The sequence below is a fragment of the Theropithecus gelada genome, chromosome 12 (genome assembly GCF_003255815.1).
Source record: "Theropithecus gelada isolate Dixy chromosome 12, Tgel_1.0, whole genome shotgun sequence".
NCBI classification, from domain to species: Eukaryota; Metazoa; Chordata; class Mammalia; order Primates; family Cercopithecidae; genus Theropithecus; species Theropithecus gelada.
Window position 1 is genome coordinate 35807588 of NC_037680.1, and position 23657 is coordinate 35831244.

General features: G+C 35.6%; 1 protein-coding gene across 4 annotated transcripts in view; it reads right to left on the reverse strand.

Annotated features, from left to right (window-relative positions):
• BAZ2B (bromodomain adjacent to zinc finger domain 2B) overlaps window positions 1-23657 on the reverse strand; it is a 310475-nt gene that overhangs the window by 165907 nt on the left and 120911 nt on the right. For all 4 annotated transcript variants that reach the window (XM_025405435.1, XM_025405437.1, XM_025405434.1 and 1 more), the window contains exon 3: window positions 4296-4442. In XM_025405435.1, the coding sequence (XP_025261220.1) occupies window positions 4296-4440 (145 nt within the window). In that variant the 5' untranslated portion in view covers window positions 4441-4442. The remainder of the gene's footprint in view (window positions 1-4295; window positions 4443-23657) is intronic.

The following is a 23657-nucleotide window of genomic DNA, read 5'->3' on the forward strand; positions in this document are numbered from 1 at the left end:
TTGCAACCCCTGCTTTTTTTTTTTTTTCTTTCCATTTGCTTGGTAAATATTCCTCCATCCCTTTATTTTGAGCCTATGTGTGTCTTTGCCTGTGAGCTGGATCTCCTGAATACAGCACACCAATGGGTCTTGACTCTTTATCCAATCTGCCAGCCTGTGTCCTTTAATTAGGGCATTCAGCCTTTAATTGACATTTAAGGTTAATATTGTTATGTGTGAACTTGATCCTGTCATTATGATGCTAGCTGGTTATTTTGCCCGTTAGTTGGTGCAGTTTCTTCATAGCGTTGATGGTCTTTACAATTTGGCATGTTTTTGCAGTGGCTGGTACCGGTTATTCCTTTCCATGTTTAGTGCTTCCTTCAGGAGCTCTTGTAAGGCAGGCCTCGTGGTAACAACATCTCTCAGCATTTGCTTGTCTGTAAAAGATTTATTTCTTCTTCGCTTATGAAGCTCAGTTTGGCGGGATATGAAATTCTGGGTTGAAAATTCTTTCCTTTAACAATGTTGAATATTGGCCCCCACTTCTGGCTTCTAGGGTTTCTGCAGAGAGATCTGCTGTTAGTCTGATGGGGTTTCCTTTGTGGGTAACCCGACCTTTCTCTTTGGCTGCCCTTAACATCTTTTCTTTCATTTCAACCTTGGTAAATCTGACGATTATGTGTCTTGGGGTTGCTTTTCTTGAGGAATACCTTTGTGGTGTTCTCTGTATTTCCTAAATTTGAATGTTGGCCTGTCTTGATAGCTTGGGGAAATTCTCCTGGATAATATCTTGAAGAGTGTTTTCCAACTTGGTTCCATTCTCCTTGTCAATTTCAGGTACACCAATCAAACATAGGTTCAGTCTTTCCACATAGTCCTGTATTTCTTGGAGGCTTTGTTCTTTCCTTTCATTCTTTTTTCTCTAATCTTGTCTTCATGCTTTATTTCATTACGCTGATTCAATCTCTGATATCCTTTCTTCTGCTTGATTTGGCTATTGATACTTGCATATGCTTCACGAAGTTCTTGTGCTGTGTTTTTCAGCTCCATCAGGTCATTTATGTTCTTCTATAAACTGATTATTCTAGTTAGCAGTTCCTCTAACCTTTTTTCAAGGTTCTTAGCTTTCTTGCATTGGTTTAGAACATGCTACTTTAGCTCGGAGGAGTTTGTTATTATCCACCTTCTGAAGCCGACTTCTGTCAGTTAGTCAAACTCCTTTCTCCATCCAGTTTTGTTCTCTTGCTGGCGAGGAGTTGTGATTCTTTGGAGGAGAAGAGGTATTTTGGTTTTTGGAATTTTCAGCTCTTTTGCGCTGGTTTTTCCTCATCTTCGTGGATTTATCTACCTTTGGTCTTTGATGTTGTTGACCTTTGGATGGGGTTTCTGTGTGGATGTCCTTTTTGTTGATATTGATGCTATGTCTTTCTGTTTGTTAGTTTTCTCTCTAACAGTCAGGCCCCTCTGCTGCAGGTCTGCTGGAGGTCCACTCCAGACCTGCTTCCCTGGGTATCACCAGTGGAGGCTGCAGAACAGCAAAGATTGCTGCCTATTCCTTCCTCTAGAAACTTCATCCCAGAGAGGCATCTGCCAGATGCCAGCCGGAGCTCTCCTGTTTGAGGTGTCTGTCACCCCTGCTAGGAGTTGTCTCCTAGTCAGGATGCACGGGGGTCAGGGACCCACTTAAGGAGGCAGTCTGTCCCTTAGCAGAGCTTCAGTGCTGTGCTGGGAGATCCGCCGCTCTCTTCAGAGCTGGCAGGCAGGAGTGTTTAGGTATGCTGAAGCTGTGACCACAGCCACCCCTTCCCCCAGGTGCTTTGTTCCAGGGAGACAGGAGTTTTATCTGTAAGTCCCTGACTGGGGCTGCTGTAAAAGGCTTCATTTTAATCATGGACTACAACACTGTGAAAGTTTAGAAAAATTTATTTTACCTACAAAATGAAAAACACTCATGTTGTAGGTACTAAAAATATGTGTTAATAAATGACACATTTCTGCGTAAATGGAATTATACTTTCATTCAATGTAAGCATCCCAATATAAATACTCTACACCCTTTCTTACTAGCAGCAAATAACGATTAAAAACATGCATCCCTTTCTAGACAAGATTTCTAATGTTATTCAGCAACTCAGCACACTCCATCCCTTCTGCAGTTTCCAACCATCCACTAATAAACAAAAAATAGTGCCCAACATGTGACTCATGAGAACTGCAAGCAAATTCCAATGTCACTAATTCAGAAAACTAAGTGAGAAAAAGTGTTCAGAAAACTCAGAATCTGTACTCAAGGATGCTACTGAAGCCTTCAACATAAGAAAAGACATTTCTTTAGGAATACTATGTAAAAGACTAATTCAGAAATAAATATAAAGACAGCAGATTAGAATACACTGAAAGGAGCTCACAACAAGGGAAAGAGAAAGAAGAGTTACAAAAATCAGCAAAATATAATTACATAAGTACAGCTGAGTACAATCATTTACACAAAGTTATCTGAGGTAAAAAGTCAATCATAAGCATCACTATTTTTGAGCATGGTATATCATCAGAGCCTTGGACACTTAGAGTCCAGCCATCATTTTGCATATAAGGAAAATGTGAACAAACTTGCTAATTATTTGATGAAGATTGTCCACAGGGTAGAGAAGTTATATTGATTTTTAAAAAATATATAGTGCAGCTGGGCGCAGTGGCTCATGCCTGGAATCCCAGCACTTTGGGAGGCTGAGGTGGGCAGATCACGAGGTCAGGAGATCAAGACCATCCTGGCTAACACGGTGAAACCCCGTCTCTACTAAAAATACAAAAAAATTAACTGGACGTGGTGGTAGGCACCTGTAGTCCCAGCTACTCAGGAGGATGAGGCAACGAGAATGGCGTGAACCTGGGAAGTGGAGCTTGCAATGAGCCAAGATCGTGCCATTGCACTCCAGCCTGGGTGACAGTGCGAGACTCCATCTCAAAAAAAAAAAAAATCTATATCTATATCTATATCTATATATGTATAGATAGATATATATATACACACACACATATACATATACACACATATATAGTGCTATTTTAGTTATTTTGTAATCCCTAAGAATATATTAGAAAATGGTTTGATCATAATATAATGACAGAATGGCATCCTTCTTGTCATTCCATTGACTGGAAAAACAAAAATGAATGAAAACATTTATTTGACAATTTGCTAGGGTATTTTGTAAGCAAATATTAAACATTTATGCATTACATTTATGCAAAAGTTTCAATTTTAATTCTGAATAAGAAAAATATCATTTAGTTTACTGCTTATAAACATGAAATAATCTATAAGAAATAGTTAAAGTTAAAATGCTTCCTACCAATAAATAAATGAGTTAAATAACTTTAAGTATTTAATAAAAGGAATGTATTCTACCACACCTTTGTAAAAGAGCCAAAAGTGATTTTGGGAGGTGCTTAAAGATATCCTCTACATAATTAATCAAAATTGAGGATATTTTCACTTCTGAAATAAAGCTCTCCTTTTACGCAAATATAAATTTTATTCTTTTTTTTTTTTTTCTTTGAGACGGAGTTTCACTCTTGTTACCCAGGCTGGAGTGCAATGGCGCAATTTTGGTTCACTACAACCTCCACCTCCTGGGTTCAAGCGATTCTCCTGCCTCAGCCTCCTGAGTAGCCGGGATTATAGGCATGCACCACCATGCCTGGCTAATTTTGTATTTTTAATAGAGATGAGGTTTCCCCATGTTGGTCAGGCTGGTCTCGAACTCCTGACCTCAGGTGATCTGCTCGCCTTAGCCTCCCAAAGTGCTGGGATTACACAGTGAGCCACTGCGCTCAGCCAAATTTTATTCATGTTTAAGCGAAATTTGTTATGCTCTAAACTTTAAAAACATTTTCCATCAAGTAAATGATCTGCCTTAGTGTACATCTGTGAACTGGAGTAGCTGGAGCTTACAAGGTCATTTCAAATACTGGAAGGAAATCTAGAGCAAAGTATCTACCAAGGACTTCCTTCTATTTCATTCCCTCTTGGGCCTATTGTTTTAAAAGACTTCACTAATTTATTAATTAAAATGATAAAACAAATGATGGTATCAAGATTTAACTCTCAAAGACAATTTCTAACAGCATAGAATAACCAGTGCTTTCCCACTGTAAAATCCTGAAAAAGCAAAAAGACTAGGTGTTTAACTTAGCCTTTATTCAACAGGTCAATGCAAGTCATGAGAACATTTTATTCAGAGCTCAATAAAATACTATGCAAATTATTTAAAGAATGGCATTCTAAAACTGAGTTTAAAAAGGGTATTTACCACATGGGTTGATTGTAGAGCTAAGTGAAGCAACTCCAGTGGAAAGGCCACCTTTTGAAACTACTGAAGCCACAGAAGGTGTCGAAGATGAAGTTGGTGTAGTAGAGGAGGCTGCTGAGGATGGTAACCGTTCTCCAGACTCCATATCTATGAGAGGGGAAAATGTTAATTCTCAGTATCAGATAAAAATTTTTTTCAAAATAATTCAACATATTTAAACTTTCTGTATACTTTTAAAAATATAAATTTCTAAATATATGGTCTTTTGAAAGATAAAATATGGAGTAGATAAAAATAATATAATTTAAAATACCAATTTACAGAATAAGTTTAAGTATACCAAATCCTCTTGAGTTTTCTTATACCCCCCAAATTAATAGTGGTTCGAATATAGTAATTTCACACAAATGCGTGTTGCCACAACCATCAATTAACATGTTATATTCATCTTATTCATCCCAAATCACCTCACATCTGTTCACTTGCAACAGAATTCCTATGTTACCTTAATGAATAATTTAAAAAAAATACCACCACATTTGAATGGGTTGCACCCTTATCTTCTAAATACAGATAGCAATATACTTGTAGGTTTTAAGTGTCCAAGACTCTGGCCTGGGAGTCCCCAATAAAGTGAACACCCCCCATACCCCTCAACAAAGGGAAATACATTTCAGAGTTTAACTGGAGGCAAGTTTAAACCATGATTTCAAAATGGCCTCAGTTGTGACCCATTTAAAATGACAAAAGCACTTCTAATCATCTTTATTAATTTTTTGGGCTTTGTGGATGTAGCCTTGCATTGGTTTTACTGCAATAACTAATGCTGATATTAAACATTTGGACTATAATGGGCATTTTATATTCATTTTAATACTCTGCATGCACTGTTCCCACACTCAAGCAAGGAAGTCATTAAATTCACAGATGCTTTAAAGAGAACATAATCTATAATAAGGAAAAAGATACTGCTTGCCTATAAGTGAATTTATAATCAGCCACATGAAAACTCTCACCATTTAAATAATCTAACTACAGAAAGATTTCTGTATTGAATTCTACAGGCAATTCACAGAATAACTGGATTTACTAAGAAAAATAGTTGGATTTCATTTTAAAATATTGACTAATTAAAATAATGCAAGGCTAGCATTTGCCTAATTGTTGATTGAATCCATAAAGTATGTAGATAATTTTTCTCATAAGATAGATACATATGGGGAAGGTAATCTTAAATCGACATATAACATCATTAGAAAGACCATTTCAATGAGCTTTCCAAGCATACAGAATTCAAAAACTTGTCTTCATATTCTGGTATTGCTGTAAATCACTTCCATAGACTACAGTACTGCTATGATGAGTCTGTCCATATTCTTACAGAATTTATATTTCTTTTTATCAGCATTCATCATGGGAAAGGCATAGTTGCTACTGATGGCTGCATGCAACTAATGTACAAAGGGTAGGTTTTGGGTCAACAACAGTAACTAATGAACTCTGACACATGTGGTTGTCTGATGGTAAAGCCCATAAAAATTATTTTTACCAAGTTCAATTTCACCAAATAGAAAAATATTTACTCTTTACCTAGAAGAGAGTTTAAGAAAAGGCTATTTTTTCTTTATAGCTGGTAACCTCATTGTCTTCAAGAATTCTACTTGCTACTTAAATATATTATGTAAAAAAAAGATGAAAAGGGTTTTAAAAAGTTTGCCTTTGTACTCCACAGCAGAAATAATTTGGTGACATAATAAGATAAGCACTTTAGCTGAGTACTTGACATATAAGAGCTCAATATAAAATCGTCATTATCTTTTTTACAGGATATTATGCTATAAAGTATAGGTATTTCTTATTGTTGATAAAACCTGATTCAGGACTAATGCAAGGAAGATCAAGAAGGCAAAAGAAGCAGTCTTGTATACATACTGCTTAATGGATATTACTTTCCCTGAAGAATTAATCTGAATATTTATTTAAATAAAATAAACGCACATGCACAAATGCACGCGCATGCGCGCGCACACACACAGACACAAACACACAAACACACACACACACAGAGAAATAAAGTATCATTAGGTAAAGTGATATATACAACGTTCTTTGCTACAGCACTACTTAAAAATAAAATTTAAACCTGGCAATGAGAGTAGAACTAGTGCTAGTAGTACAAAGCTGGGGCCTTTTTTTGTTTCAGTAAAGATGTAATTTTTTTCTTCTATTTCTGGTTCTTTTTGCTTGTTTAAGAAAGGGCTTAACTTCTTTTTTTTTTTTTTTTAATACTTTAAGTTCTAGGGTACATGTTCACAATGTGCAGGTGTGTTACATATGTATACATATGCCATGTTGGTGTGCTGCACCCATCAACTCGTCAGCATCCATCAACTCGTCATTTACATCAGTTATAACTCCCAATGCCATCCCTCCCTCCTCCCCACTCCCCATAATAGGCCCCGGTGTGTGATGTTCCCCTTCCCATGTCCAAGTGATCTCATTGTTCAATTCCCACCTATGAGTGAGAACATGCGGTGTTTGGTTTTCTGTTCTTGCGAAAGTTTGCTGAGAAAGTTTCCAGCTGCACCCATGTCCCTACAAAGGACACGAACTCATCCTTTTTTATGGCTGCATAGTATTCTGTGGTGTATATGTGCCACATTTTCTTAATCCAGTCTGTCACTGATAGACATTTGGGTTGATTCCAAGTCTTTGCTATTGTGAATAGTGCCGCAATAAACATACGTGTGCATGTGTCTTTATAGCAGCATGATTTATAATCCTTTGGGTATATCCCCAGTAATGGGATGGCTGGGTCAAATGGTAGTTCTAGTTCTAGATCCTTGAGGAATCGCCATACTGTTTTCCACAATGGTTGAACTAGTTTACAATCCCACCAACAGTGTAAAAGTGTTCCTATTTCTCCACATCCTCTCCAGCACCTGTTGTTTCTTGACTTTTTAATGACTGCCATTGTAACTGGTGTGAGATGGTATCTCATTGTGGTTTTGATTTGCATTTCTCTGATGGCCAGTGATGATGAGCATTTTTTCATGTGTCTGTTGGCTGTATGAATGTCTTCTTTAGAGAAATGTCTGTTCATATCCTTTGCCCACTTTTTGATGGGGTTGTTTTTTTCTTGTAAATTTGTTTGAGTTCTTTGTAGGTTCTGGATTTAGCCCTTTGTCAGATGAGTAGATTGCAAAAATTTTCTCCCATTCTGTAGGTTGCCTGTTCACTCTGATGGTAGTTTCTTTTGCTGTGCAGAAGCATGCTACTTGACTTCAAACTATACTACAAGGCTACAGTAACCAAAACAGCATGGTACTGGTACCAAAACAGAGATATAGACCAATAGAACAGAACAGAGCCCTCAGAAATAATACCACACATCTACAGCCATCTGATCTTTGACAAACTTGACAAAAACAAGAAATGGGGAAAGGATTCCGTATTTAATAAATGGTGCTGGGAAAATTGGCTAGCCATAAGCAGAAAGCTGAAACTGGATCCTTTCCTTACTCCTTATATGAAAATTAATTCGAGATGGATTAGAGACTTAAATGTTAGACCTAATACCATAAAAACCCTAGAAGAAAACCTAGGGAATACCATTCAGGACATAGGCATGGGTAAGGACTTCATGTCTAAAACACCAAAAGCAATGGCAACAAAAGCCAAAATTGACAAATGGGCTTAACTTCTTAAAAACATATGCCTATGGCCAGGCACGGTGGCTCATGCCTGTAATCCCAGCATTTTGTGAGGCTGAGGTGCACGGATCACGAGGTTAGGAGATCAAGAACATTCTGTCTAACACGATGAAACCCCGTCTCTACTAAAAATAGAAAAAAATTAGCGGGGCGTGGTGGCGGGTGCCTGTAGTTCCAGCTACTTGGGAGGCTGAAGCAGGAGAATAGCGTGAACCTGGGAGGCCGAGGCTACAGTAAGCCGAGATCACGCCAGTGCACTCCAGCCTGGGTGACAGAGTGAGACTTTGTCTCAAAAACAACAACAACAACAACAACAACAAAACATATGTTTATGTAACCATTTTCCTTAGAAGCTCTATTATAGACATTATTAATGTATTATTTTCTTTCAACTATATTGATATTAGATATTTATTTTTAGCCTAAGATTTCTTAGGTGGCTGAGTAGTCTTCTTGCATGTAAAGTACTAATTCTCTCACACTAGTCTTAAGTAGTTGTTGTTTTTAATAGGCATTTCTTAGTTCTAATAATCAAAAATTGGGTCAACTACTCCAAGTTCATCTTATACATAATCTTTTGTCATTTTATAGAAATTTAACAAATCCACTCTACCCTTTGCTACTCTAGAATGAAGATTGTCTTATGCCTGAATTTACAAGGATTAGCTCTTCAAATTTTCTTTTTAAGTTAAATATTATTCTTTCAGTTTTATTTACTATCATCCCCTGCTAAAGCACAAGAAATCCTAGCCATTAACTCGATAGTTAAAAGTTGAGAGGGCAATACCTTTGTAATTGTGAAACTGTATAATTGTGAAAAATCCACAAAACAATCATTGGCTTACCATATTGTAAGAAGTAGTCCAAGAACAAGATTTAAAATACATATGCACCAAAGGTAACTAAAAGCAGTGGGTCAAAATTTGAGGAGAAAAAGGACATTTGCATAGTCTCAAAGTATCTCCTCCAAAATATCCATTAAAGAAAAAGATGAAAAGAATAGTTTCACAGTGGGGAAACAACATTACCTATAACAAAATATCAACATCATGTATTTTCTGATGCCTCAGAAGAGTCCATCGCTTCTGTGATATTCTTCCCAAAAATATACAATCTCAGCTGAACCATGAGAAACCACACAAACTCAAATTGAAAAACGATATGCAAAATAACTGACCAGTATTCATCGAAAGTGTCATGGGAAAGGAAGGGAAGGGAAGGGAAGGGGAGACAGGACAGAGAAAGAAAGAGAAAGAAAGAGAAAGAGAAAGAAAGAGAAAGAAAGAAGACTGTGGAATTGCCATAGGTTGGAGACTAAGGAGACTAGGAATTCCTTAGTGTGAGACCTAGGATCCCACAACTAAATGTGATGTGGGATCCTAAGTTGGATTTTAGAATAAGAAAAGGATATTAACGGCAAAACTAGTGAAAATTATATAAGGTCTGTAGTTTACTTAATAGCATTCTATCAATGTTAATTTCCTGATGTTTATAATCTTGATAATTGTACTCTGGTTATATAAGTTATTAACATTAAGAGAAGCTAGATGAAAAATATATGTGAACTGTGTTTTTTATTATTAAGTCTAAAATTATTTCAAAATAAAAAGTAAAAAACAAACAAAAAAACACAAAGTCTTCCATATAGTAAGCACTAAAAAAAAAAAAAAAAAAAAAAAAATGCTTTGAAGTTAAAGAGTATAAAAACCTACACCTTGAAGGAATGAAGAACAGACTACATTGTGTCGGTGAGATATTTGCTAATAAACATTATCTGGGTTCAAACACTATGCCTGAAGTTTATTAGTTGTGATCTTGTAAAAATTATGTAATTTCTCTCAGTTCTCAATTTCCTCGTAAGTGATTTGAAGAAGATGTAGTTGAGAGGATTAAATGAGATAATGCATGTAAAGGGCAGGGTACCTAGCATTCAATACTTGTTAGCTATTGTTTTTAATGAAGGAACATCTATGTATATAATTACCCATGTGTATACGTGGCAAGAAAAGAAACCTTAAGATGTTCTAGATTATTCATGTTGAAGTGAATATTTAAGACTTATACCATGTATAGATTACGTATATACTTACCATGGCATTATATTTTTTAGCCAGATAGATTATGTGTTAAGAATTTAAAATAAATGTCTCACAATAGTATAGATACCAATGTGGTAAGGTATGTTATCTTAAAATTTTCCAAATAAACTGATTTTTCATCTATAATACAAATACAGATGAAAAATTAATACATTCATTTTGTTGACAAAATATAATATCTGTTATCACATGAGTTATTATTTATAATTCAAGCATAGTACATAAAAATCTGCAGAAACTCATTCATTCAGATCTTTTAAGAAAAATATATTCATTAAAATAAAAACAGTTTAGGTATCCAAGAACCATCTATTCCTAGATTTCTGTTAGGGCCAGAGCATCCACGTCTGACACCTATGCTTCTATAACGGCCTCTCATTCTGACCCTTTGTGTTAAGAATACTACTTTCATCTTGGGTTCCAAATCATCATGAACTAATCCATTCTTCGTGTTCAAAAGCAGCCTAGATATCACAAGATCAAAACAAACAGAGTATAATAACATGACTTCCCATCTATAACTCACCAAAGGAAGAATATCTAGTAGGTACATCTTTTAACTTAAGGCCATTCAAGAGATTACAGTTTCTAATGTATAACTTGGTCATTTTTTTTTTTTTTAATTTTTTTTTGAGACAAGATCTCACTCTGTCACCCAGGCTGGAGTGCAGTGTTGTGATCATGGCTCACTGCAGCCTCAACCTCCCGGGCTCCAGTGATCCTCCCACCCCAGCCTCACAAATAACTGAGACTACAGGTGCATGTCACCATGCTTGGCTAATTTTTTGCATTTTTTGGTAAAGACAGGTTTTTGCCATGTTGCCCAGGCTGATCTTGAACTCGAGCTCAAACCATCTGCCTGTCTTCGCCTCCCAAAGTGCTGGGATTCCTTATTTCAAAAGTTAACTTTTGAAAGCGGTGGCTCACGCCTGTAATTCCAGAGCTTTGGGAGGCTGAGGTGGGCAGATCATTTGAGTTCAAGAGTTCGAGACCAGCCTGGCCAAAGTGGTGAAACCCTGTCTCTACTAAAAATACAAAAATTAGCGAGACCCACGTGGTGGGTGCCTGTAATCCCAGCTACTCCGGAGGCTGAGGCAGGAGAATTGCTGGAACTCAAGAGGCGGAGACTGTAGTGAGCCGAGGTTGCACCACTGCACTCCCGTCTGAGCAACAGAGTGAGACTCTGTCTCAAACAAAAACAAAAACAAAAACAAAACAAAACAAAACAAAACAAAAAAATGGAAAGAAAAGAAAAAAGAAAATTAACTAGTTAAAGATGACTACAACCACAAATTAACACAAAACACTGTAGTGAAAAAAAAATGTTGTGAACCAAGGGAGAAATATGTGCAAAAGATGAAGGGCCTACAGATCATTTGATTCATTATAGATCTTTCCTGTAGCCTAAAGCAATGATTTTGGTTTTGTGACACACCATCTCTCCCACCAGGGAACATATGGGTGACATTTTTGGTTGTCACAACTGGAAGAGCGCTAATGGCATTCAGTGGAGATAGAGGCCAGGGATGCTGTTAAATACCCTAAAATGGACAAGAACAGTCTTCCCCCTACAGAATTATCCAAACTAAGTTGTGTTGCTATGGATGAAAAACTCTGATCTAAAGTATCAAAAAGGGTATTATTTGAAATTCAACTAGCTAAAACTTTAATAGTAATTCTGTATAACTATAATAGTAAGATCAATCAAGCTGATTTTGATGACCCAAAGCTACTGTAGTAAGTGATAAAATTATACTTGATATCTTTTGTGTCAGCATCCCTCTAAAAGTCTAATATTTTACATCTTATCCAAATTTTTAAACACTGACAATGTATCACATGCAATTAACACACATCACAATGCTCACTCATACTGAGTAACATAAATTTGTTGTATTTTACTAAAATGACATTTATCTATAACAATTCTGAGAGCAAATAAAAATCCAAATTATGAAAATGACAGACCACAACTTCTTCCCTGCATGATGATTTTATGTACTATAAAAGGATTCGATGATCAGTTAATGATAATATTGTTCAAGTTTATGTATCTCAAGTATTCCTGTTTTGTGTAATCATAGAGTTCATGAACACTGACAGCTGGTAGTTGTAAACCTGAACAGGTGCTAACAGGGAGTCCAAGACACGTTGTTTGAGATATGTAAACATGATTAGTTCCCTGTGTTTCAGGTGCACTGATACTTTAGTATTGCCATATACAGTCAAGAAAAACAGGGTAATAAAAAAAAGTATAGGCATAGATTAAAAATGCAGAAATTACAAACAAAATAGACTCATATTTTTCCTGAAAGGACATTTTTTAAAGAATGATTTTATTTGTACTAACAGTAGCAAAAGTTCTCTGTGGGAGTTCAAAACACAGCAGATTCAGTAAGTCCTTACTTTTCCTTTATAATGTAACCTCAGAGAAATATGATAATTAGGAAGAATATCAGCAGGTAGTCACTATGCTACTTCTTTTGGTTTATTAGAACCACTAAGAGTAGAGTTTTATTATATAAGTTCAGTATTTTCTAAAAATTCTGAGAAAGGTTTATATATAACTATTTGTTTAGATAACTTCCAGGCAATTGATCATGTGAACATATAAAACTTCAAGATATTAAATAGTAAAACAAAAACAAAAACCAGGCAACAAATGAAAAGCTGTCTGTTAAAGGACATTCAGAAATAGGGGATGTGGCCAAAATACCTTATCAGACAGCAGATAAAATTATTCTTTGAAAATAATATGTTCATAGGAAAAAGATTCTATTCATAAAATTCTTATTTACCTACATTTTCTGAAACAGAATTTCAAGGAATTAAGTATGGTATATAGTGGTTTAAAATGTGAATATGTAAAATGAGTTGCTTTTTCTGTCATTTGACACATTTTAACTACCATTATAAACAAACAATTCATTACATCCTCAAACAGAACTGGATGGCAACCAGGTGTTCTGTGTGTTAACCTGTGATACTGAGCAAGTTTCAGACTCCCCTAAATACTAGTTTCTTTACCTAAAAAATTATGAGATTGAATTAAACTAGCTCTCAAGTTCCTATCAGAGTTTTACAAACTTGGTGGTTAAAAAACAACTGACCCCCAAAACCAACAAAAAACATACACAAAATTAATACTGCATTAACATATTTAACAATTTAATTCCACTTTGTCTTTACCATTCTTTTCATTGGCGGTCTTGATTCTATCTCCAAATGTGTATCATGTTAAATTACAGATTTCTGTTAAATCTTTTAAAGATTTACTCTTGTTGTACTTTTATCTCAAGAGACCTGATGGTGAGAAATTATCCAAGGGCAAAAGCACTGGTTTTCATATTGCTCAGCAAATAATCTATTCAGAGAGTATCCCTTTCCATCCAAAGGATTAAATATTCCTTTGCAATGAGCTATCTGTGGGGAAGACGTTATCCTAAGACTTATGAAAAAGATGTAAAAGAATAATAAGATTTGAGAAAGATTTAATATCTATGGATCAACTAAACTGTAGGTATAGTCTGTGATTTTAAATACTAACTAGATTTAGAAATGTCTAACAAGGAAACAAAGGTTAGAAAGATAAAAAGAGACAGTGTATGGTTAGATGATCCTTTCATCTACAAATCCAAGGGGCTCCAAAGAACAAGCAAAAGACCTAAAACTTTGCTTAACTAAGAAATACAATTAAAATTTTAATTAGAATATTTAAGATAGTTCTGAAAAGCAACTGAGACCAATGCGTGAGATTGAAAAAATAAAGCAGAGAATCAAACAGAAATCGTATTACTCTATATAAAATATCTGTGTATACTCAGAAGCCCAGGAAGCAAAGTCTAAGTACTACATGTCTGATGAACTAAAATAAAAAGTCCCCTTTAATAGGAAAGATGCAGAACCACATGGCAGAAACAAAGTATCTAAGTCTTAAAGAACAAAGTGAGGATAACAGGTTGTGAATACCATGCAAAAAATGTGGGCTTTTCTTTTTCTTTTTTTTTTCTTGGTGCTGGTCACCCTCAGATTAGGTTTGTCTTTTTAATATTACTACTTTCCTACTCAAAAGTCTTCAAAGGAATATATATCCCAGAAATACACTCAAATATTTATTGGTAAAGGTATACATAAAGGATATTCATTACACCACTATAATTGCAAAAGACTTTTAAAAACACATTTCCATCAATAAATAGTTAAATTAGATTTTTAAAATCTTTATTAGATTACTATGCAGGTGTTCAAAAAAAAAGAGGTAGACCTATACTAGCTAATATGTTAAATATAAAGAACAAGGTGGGGGAGACTATAAATAGCAAGATCTCATTTGTAATAAAGACAAATAAGTGGAAGATATATTCATATACTTGTATGCTCACAGAATATTTCTAGAAAAATATATAAGAAATTGGTAACTGCTTTTACTAGGCAATGGAGAAATTGGATTCTAGGGTGGGAGAATTATTTTTCACCATATATTTTTTGTGCTTGAATGTTTTACCATGTGATTGTATTAATGACCGTTAAGTCAACAAAAAGAGAAAGATTTCTAAAGGTTTGTTATTGCTAGAAATTACCTTTCAAAATGCTCCAGAGTCTTAGGCTACCTTTAAGTGTTAGGAAGTAGGGAACCTACTCCCAGTAACCTTGAAATAGAGGCTCTAGCTCTGACCCACATACCAATTGCTTGTGTCAAGGATCTTCCTTTATATGTTTTGTATATTGTGATTCTATGTGAGATTTTGTTTAAAGAAAAGCTCCCAGTGCTTTTTTAAAAAGGTGGCAAACCACTGGTCTAATGAATATCTGTCTCATTCCAGTTCTTAATAACACGGCTATCTTTCTAACACTATTCATCGTGACGTCAGAATCTGAGTTCTCACCTTCAAGTAGGAGGTGCTTTCACTATTCTCTGGTCTTTAATTTCTAATTTCAAAACACTGCCCATGGTATCTTAAAATGAAATCTTATTTCCTCATGGTGGTCATATTCCTAGTTCTGCATGCTAAACATCTAGACTCTGACCTGTTGAGTCAATCACCTACTTGGGGAAGTTTTAAGTGATTTATTTTATTATCTATCCACTTTTTTTTTTCCAAGTTTCAACAAGAGAATCAAACAAGCAGAAGAAAGAACTTCAGAGCTTGAAGATAAGGCTTTCAAATTAATCCAATCAGACAAAGATAAAAAAAAAAAAAAAGAAAAAACAATGAACAAAGACTCCAAGGAGTCTTGGATTATGTTAAATAAGCAAACATTAAGAATAATAATTAGTGTTCCTGAGAAAGAAGAAAAATCTAAGTTCGGAAAAGTTATTTGAAAGAATAATGAAGAAAAACTTCCCTGGCCTTGCTAGACATCTAGACATCCAAATACAAGAAGCTCAAAGGACACCCGGAAAATTAATCACAAAAAGATTAGGATTATAGGCCACGGCTTAATTGGAATTTTGTTTTTTTTACCACAAAGAATTGGATTTTTTATGTGTGTGTGTGTGTGTGGTTTTTTTTTTTTTTTTTGAGATGGAGTCTTGCTCTGTCGCCCAGGCTGGAGTGCAGTGGCCGGATCTCAGCTCACTGCAAGCTCTACCTCCCAGGTTTACGCCATTCTCCTGCCTCAGCCTCCCGAGTAGCTGGGACTACAGGCACCCACCACCTCGCCTGGCTAGTTTTTTGTATTTTTTAGTAGAGAGGGGGTTTCACCGTGTTAGCCAGGATGGTCTCGATCTCCTGACCTCGTGATCCAATGGTCTCGGCCTCCCAAAGTGCTGGGATTACAGGCTTGAGCCACCGCGCCCGGCCTTTTTTTTTTTTTTTTTTTAAGACAGAGTCTCATTCTGTCGCTCAGGCTGGAATATAGCGGTGCAATCTCGGCTCACTGCAATCTCCACCTCCTGGGTTTCAGCAATTCTTCCGCTTCAGCCTCCCAAGTAGCTGGGACTACAGGTGCCTGCCACCACTCCTGGCTAATTTTTGTATTTTTAATAGAGACAGGATTTCACCATGTTGGCCAGGCTGGTCTTGAACTCCTGACCTTAAGTGATCAACCCGCCTTGGCCTCCCAAAGTGCTGGGATTACAGGTGTGAGCCACCACACCCGCCAATAAGTGGATTGTTTTTAACACAAAGAAAGGATGAACACTTGAGGTGATGGATATCCCATTTACCCTGATGTGATTATAATGCATTGCATGCCTGTATCAAAATATCTCATGTATCCCATAGTACCCACAAAATACCCACAAAATACCATGTACCTACAAAATTTGAAAAAAGAACAACAAAAAAAGAAATACACCAAAATGTTAACAACATTTCTCAGAATGGTGATATTATAAATGACTTTAATTTGTTTTTATACTTTTCATTTGTTTTTTGTACTTCTCAGTCTATTTCAATTTTCCATATTAAAAAATATTACACAAAAATGAAACACACCCATTTTTATTTTTTTAGGGGTAAGAACTAACCTTAAAATTTATATTTGGCATAGGAAAAATTACTGATCACAAGGTGATCAACAACGAAATGAGCTATTTTACAGATGTAAAATCTATTTTGGATGATACTTTAGGAAACTGATTAATAGTCATTTCTCCAGGACGGTCCAAAAGCGACGAATTAGACACAAACTCTGGAGCTTCATTTCCAGGTACCATTAACCTGAAGAGTCACAGAATTTTAGTAACACTAAAAAGAAATGATTTTTCATTAAAAAGCCACATGTATTTCATGAGAACCAACCTATCAGTGTTACTGGCCTATTTCCTAACCAAAAAGCAAGATTCTAGATTAACTCATAGAGCCTATTTCCTCTCATTTATGCTTTTCCCCTAATAATGAAGAGACAGCATACTATCTACGGATAGGTATTTCCTGATGCCCAATGTGTTACACCAACGAGTTGCTGATTATTGAAGTTATCAAGAACAAACTTGATAGAAATGGAAGAACAGCAATGAAATAGAAGACATAAAGAAAACTAATAGAAACTTTAGAATTGACAAAAGTAATCTGAATAAAAAACCTCACTGGATGGACTCAATAGCAAAATGAAGATGATGAAAAAAAAAAAAAGAGCCAATGAACTCAAAGGTAATCTACAGAAATTATCCAGTCTGAACAATAGACAAAATAAGCATTGAAAAACAATTAAAACTGACCCAAGGACCTGTGAGACAATAACAAAATGTCTGAGATTCAGGTCAACAGAATCTTAGGGGAGGAAAAATGGTGTAGAATTGAAAAATTATTTGAAGAGGTGGTGGCTAAAAACTTCATTTTTGGTTAAAGACATAAAAACCTAAAGATTCAAGAAGATGAGCGAACCCCAAACCAGATAAACCCAACAAGAAACTGAAATCTAGACTGAAATGCCAAGCTTGATGGCTCATGCCTATAATCTCAGCACTTTGGGAGGTTGGTGGGAGGATCACTTGAGGCCAGGTGTTAGAGACCAGCCTAGGCAAATTAGAAGAATCCATCCCTACTAAATTAAAAAAAAAAAAAAATTAGCCAGCCAGTATGGACTACAGGCATCTGTCTGTAGTCCTAGCTATTTGGGAGGCTGAGGCAGGAGGACTGCTTGAGTCCAGGAGTTTTAGGGTGCAGTGAGGTTTGGCTACACCACTGCACTCCAGCCAGCGTGAGAGTGAGACCCTGTCTCAAAAAAGTAAGAAAAAGAAATCTAGACAGAAATGAACAAAATGGATAATTTTCAACTAAGTATACAGCTTTCATCAATTTATCTCCTGAAAGTAAGCTGAAATTTGGAATTATATTATATTGGTTTTCACCTATTCTTTTTTAGTCAGTGTCAAAAACTAACTTCCTATAATGTTAATTTTTTCCTAAATTTATGACAAAATTTCATAAATGCTAGTGTCTAAAAGAATATACAGCAAAATCCATACATTCTTTTTGTAAATACTAAATTTACTTATAATTAATAATTCTTAATTGAGAAACCATACATCAAACAGATATGAAATACATAGCTGAAACATGTAAGACAGTAGTCAAATCTCCCTTTGTTACACTTTTCAATCCAAGCTTTAAAAAATGGTCCAGTTATTTTAAACAAAATTTTATAATGCAGAAGTCCAAAATAGCAATAGAATCTGTCCAACCTCCTAGAAGTTTACTGCATGGGTATGACCCATCTAACCTAAACCAAATCTTAGTATTATGGTTTCTTTTTTTTTTTTTTTTTTTTTTTTTTGAGACGGAGTCTCGCTCTGTCACCCAGGCTGGACTGCAGTGGCCGGATCTCAGCTCACTGCAAGCTCCGCCTCCCGGGTTCACGCCATTCTCCGGCCTCAGCCTCCCGAGTAGCTGGGACTACAGGCGCCCGCCACCTCGCCCGGCTAAGTATTATGGTTTCATATGAACATTTCATGTTAATTCTTTCCAGATTGATAATATCAAAAGTAAACCTTGAAGTTTTGGGGTTTAGTGTTTTTTGTTTTGTTTTGTTTTGTTTTTGAGACAAGGTCTCACTCTGTCTCCCAGCCTGGAGTGTAGTGGCGTGATCACAGCTTACTGACTGCAGTCTCGACCGTACGCGCTCAAGCAGTCCTCCCACCTCAGTCTCCTGAGTAGCTAGGACCACAGCCTTGTGCCACCACATCTGGCTATTTTTTTTTTAATTTTTTTTTTTTTAAATAGAGATGAGATCTCCCTATGTCGCTTAGGCTAGTAACTTGAAGGTTTTAAAGGTGATATTGATAACCCTTGTCATAGACGCTATAGACACATAAAGAAATTAACATTTAACACATACTGTGCTTTGGCTAGCACACTGCAAACCTCTGGAGCTCCAGCATGCATCCCTGGTCAGCTTCCGTTTTTCTCAGAGGTCTCCATTAACAAAGGCAAGATTGACAACAAAATGCACCTATAACATGCTTTCTGACATTACTGGTCTTGTCTAGAATGCATGAAAACTTTCCTCAAAAATAGCTTTTTCAGAACCTGTTAAGATCTGCAAAAAAAACAGAAGTTTGCAGGAGGCTATTTTACAGCTACTATTAAGTTTATATAAATTTTACCTGTTTAATATGTCTGAGGGTCATATCAACCTTAGAAAAAAATTTTTAAAGCAGGCTCACAAAAATTTATTCTAGTCCTATCAACGCTCACTAACCTATGTCCTCCCTCCTTTAGTTGGCTATTGATATCAATAACAAGGCTTAGAAAATATGCAACAACCAAATTGCTTATAGATTTAAAAGGTAATTTTAAACATTCCAAAAGTAAGTAATGTGCATTTCTGATGTTTAATGGTTTCTAAACTAATGATTGCTAGTTTAACATGTGCCTATCTGCTAGAAAGCAGGTATATAATAATACTAGGGTTTGGGAGAAAATTAACTCTATAATTGGTGAGTATTAAAAGTCTTCTGCTAAAGGTTATCGCATTTTAGAGCTCTAAACTGAAATTTAAATTTTTAGCAATCATATTACTTTGAAACTTCCCATAGGCTATAATAGGAGTCAAAATTCTCCTATTAATAATTAACTATTATAGCCAACTGTTGCTGAAGATAGTCATTATTACTAGCCTAATTCTTCTTTTTATTTCTCTTACCTGAACTGTCATCTAATTGATTCCTCTTTCCCCTGAACCAATTCATTGAAAAAAGTCATTGTGGTAGCACATATCTATTCTCCCATTCATATTAACAACAAAATTAAACCCAAACTCCTTAGGCTTGACCTTATAGGCTTGCTTATTTCTCAAAACTTACTTTCTATGTATTTCCAATCAAACTTAATTAGTCACCATCATCTGGTTCTTGCATCATACTTTCCCAAATCTTTAATTCCAACTGCATCCCTCTCCTTAACATGTTCTTCATCCCTTGCCCCATAATTGCATATCAAATCCTCCCTATTCTTTAAACCCCAGGTCCAAGTGGCACCATGAATGACACCCATGACATGGACACCCATAAATTACCTAAGCTGAAAGTCAGAGACCCCAAACCCTTAGCACTGTTGACTGCTGACAATTTGAAGAAGTCAAAGTTCTAAATCCATAATATTTTAAAAGTATTTTATCACTGTCTCTTTCACTGCACTTACCATATTTTATCCTGTATTACAACTATGAATTTGCATACATTTGCCTAAGAATTAGTAAGCTTATGGGAGAAGAAATCATGTTTTTAGTATCTTATATTTCCCGGAGGCTTAGAGGAATACTTTACTCAAAACAGTTGTTTATTAAAAATTTGTTGAATAAATGAAAATGTGTCTTCATTATTTATGTGTCTTAAATTAATACATCATATTTTAAAACAAAAATATGACAAGAAAAACAGCAACACTGTAACTATTAAGTTATAAAATCCTGATATTGGAGCTGGTATTTTATCAAATCTGTTTCAAAATTATCATAGATTTTAAAATTCAAAGAAAAATAATTGATAAAAAATAATTGTATTTCACACTTCAATGACAGAGGTCATACCAAGACTTTCAATTCAAACTCAGAACTATAGGATTTTTGTTATCTGTTTTTACGTTTGTAGTCCTTGCTTTTAACATGTCAAAAATCTCAGTTAATGTGCCAACAACCTCCGTTCTTGCCACTTTCAGCACCAACACTGACATAATAATACAATTACTGAAAACACAGTTATTTTGATCCTCAAAATATAGTCAACTAGTCAAACTAAAATATTTAAGTCACTTTAAACAGTTCTTTTGTGTGGTTATACCTTCAACTAGACACAAAATCAGGTTCACTCATTACATTTCATTCCAATTTTTTTTTTTTTTTTCTTTTTGACACGGAGTCTTGCTCTCACCCAGGCTGGAGTGTAGTGGCGCGATCTCGGCTCACTGCAAGCTCCGCCTCCTGGGTTCACGCCATTCTCCAGCCTCAGCCTCCCGAGTAGCTGGGACTACAGGTGCCCGCCACCACCCCTGGCTAATTTTTTGTATTTTTAGTAGAGACGGAGTTTCATGATGTTAGCCAGGACGGTCTCGATCTCCTGACCTCGTGATCCGCCCGCCTCGGCCTCCCAAAGTGCTGGGATTACAGGCGTGAGCCACCGCGCCCGGCTCATTCCAATTTTTAAGGACAGCATTCAACTATACAACAAGCAATTCTGAGGAACCCAAAATCAGTGTATCAAAAGTAATATCTAAAAGTGTACGTTCCAATAGGACAGCCATTAACCATATGCAGAAAATTACATTTAAATCAATTAAAATTAAATAAAATTTAAAAGTCACACTAGCCATATTTTAAGTGCTCAACAGCTATCGCATCATTATAGGAAGTTTTATGACACAGTGTATATCTAAATGATAACATTCTTCCCTCAGACACCGAAATCCTCTCGCTTAGTGAGGAAGCCTGTTTCATATTGAGTAACTCGACTATTAATAAGCTGTTGAAACATGAGTTGGCAGCTTTAGGGCAGATACCACCTTACAGAAGTTTTCTTGAGAAAGAGGGATGTGATACAAAGTATTACATACAAATCAGCAGTTAGCTCTATGAAGAAACTTAAACTAATATAATGTTACCATGTTTTCTTCACAGGATATACTTACCATTACTAAAATGGTGGAATTTCATTAAAATCAGTGGGAGATTATTTGAGGTGGAGTTTAGCTTATTTATATTCACTTAAAAGCTTAAACTATTCACTCAGAAGATAACCTGAAATAACTCTCATTACATCTTTCATTACTTCTCAAATGTTTCCACTGAAATATCCCTAGCACAAATTGGAAGAATTTTGTTCTATTTGCGATATTGTAGGTCCAGTTATTATTGGCAGAAGAGGCCATAAACATATACCTGCTATAAGTGCTCAATGTATTTAGTTAGAAAGAATTGAACAGGAAAAAAAGGTGCCATTGTAGAAAAAAAGCAGAAATAGGTTATGTGTGCATGGGTTTCCCTTTGCCCTTCCATTGATGCTGATGACACTCTCTGTACAGGGAGGGTCTTCAAGAGTTGAAAAGAAACTGAAGCCTAGGTATTCCACTGCCTATTTATACACTAAAGCCTAGGTATTCCACTGCCCTTTTACGCTAGAACTTACATCAGAATTCCAGAAGGGCCTATTACTAGGTAGGCCAAGCAAACATAAATAATATATAGGAAGTGCTGGCTACCAACTCTAAAACTTGAAGTCATTTCTACTGACTGAACTCTTCAGTCCCAGTTACAGCAATATTTTTAAAACTTTGGGTCATAACTCATTCAAGGTCATGAAATTCACATAGTAGAATCATAAAAAAATGAAATATTCTGGGTCACTCTCAGAGATATTTGAAAAACACGTATCTATTTGGTTTCCCAGTAATGTATGGTTTCTACAGGGAAGCACAGAAGGATTTTACAATCCCTAATCATACTAGCTGCTATATTAGAATGATTACTAGTATATACACATACAAACTACTGTTTATACATATAAATAAATTTATATAAACATACTCACATATACATGCACATACACACTCACATATAAATGCATATACTACTACTACTACACTAGCAGAATTCAGGCTTTCTGCACACAGTTCATTGATGAGAGCAGCTGCACAAAATTCTAAGAATTCCTCTAGGGCTCAGTGGCATATACTCTTAACCTTCCAGTCTATGACAAAGAAATATGGGGTATTTAGTTTGGCTGGCCACCTGAGATGCCACCTAAATACTAGTCTTTTATTCTGTATACTCAACTAATTAAAGATACTTCAAAGTTATTTCACCCAGATGCTCTAAGTGATAATTATACAAACTTTAACCATTCATGAAAACATCTGATGTTCAACCTTTCAGAAAGCATTTGCCACACCATGAAACATGCTAGGTGCTTGGGGTATAATGAATAAGTCAATTAGGTCAAGTACTCTACCTCAAGGGTTTATACTCTAGTAGGTTGGAGCAATAGTGGAAACCTAAACAACACTGAGTTAAACAGATTCTTACTAGTAAGAAATTGAGCTAAGTGACAGTACCTGGGTACTAGGGATTAGAAGATGGTATTATATAAATTTAGGAAATGGGGCGGTCTTTTCAGGGGTCATATGTGTAGATGAGCAAACAAATTAAGAAAATAAGTAAGATATGCAGTTGGAATATATTCCATTTATTCTTAATTTTGTTATTAGGGGTATCTATATTAAAAGTTATGCATTTTCTCATACTCCAAAAAATATAAAAACATTTAATATGAAAAAAGAAAGTGCTTCTGAAAATAGATTGCCATTTCAGAATCTAATATTATAGATCTACAATAGTTTTTATAATATAAAAGACATTATATAATTTTAATTATTTTCTAATTATCAAATTTATGGTTCATTTTTACTTATAAATTTTAGTATCTACAAAGACCATGTGGTAGTATTGGAGTAAAATAGGAGAAACAGATATGAGTATCCAAAACTATATATAAATTTTAATCAAAGAAGAAATACTTTTTTTTTTTTGAGACTTGGAGTGTCACTCTGTCACCCAGGCTGGAATGCAGTGGCTCACTCGGCTCACTGCAAGCTCCGTCTCCCGCGTTCACG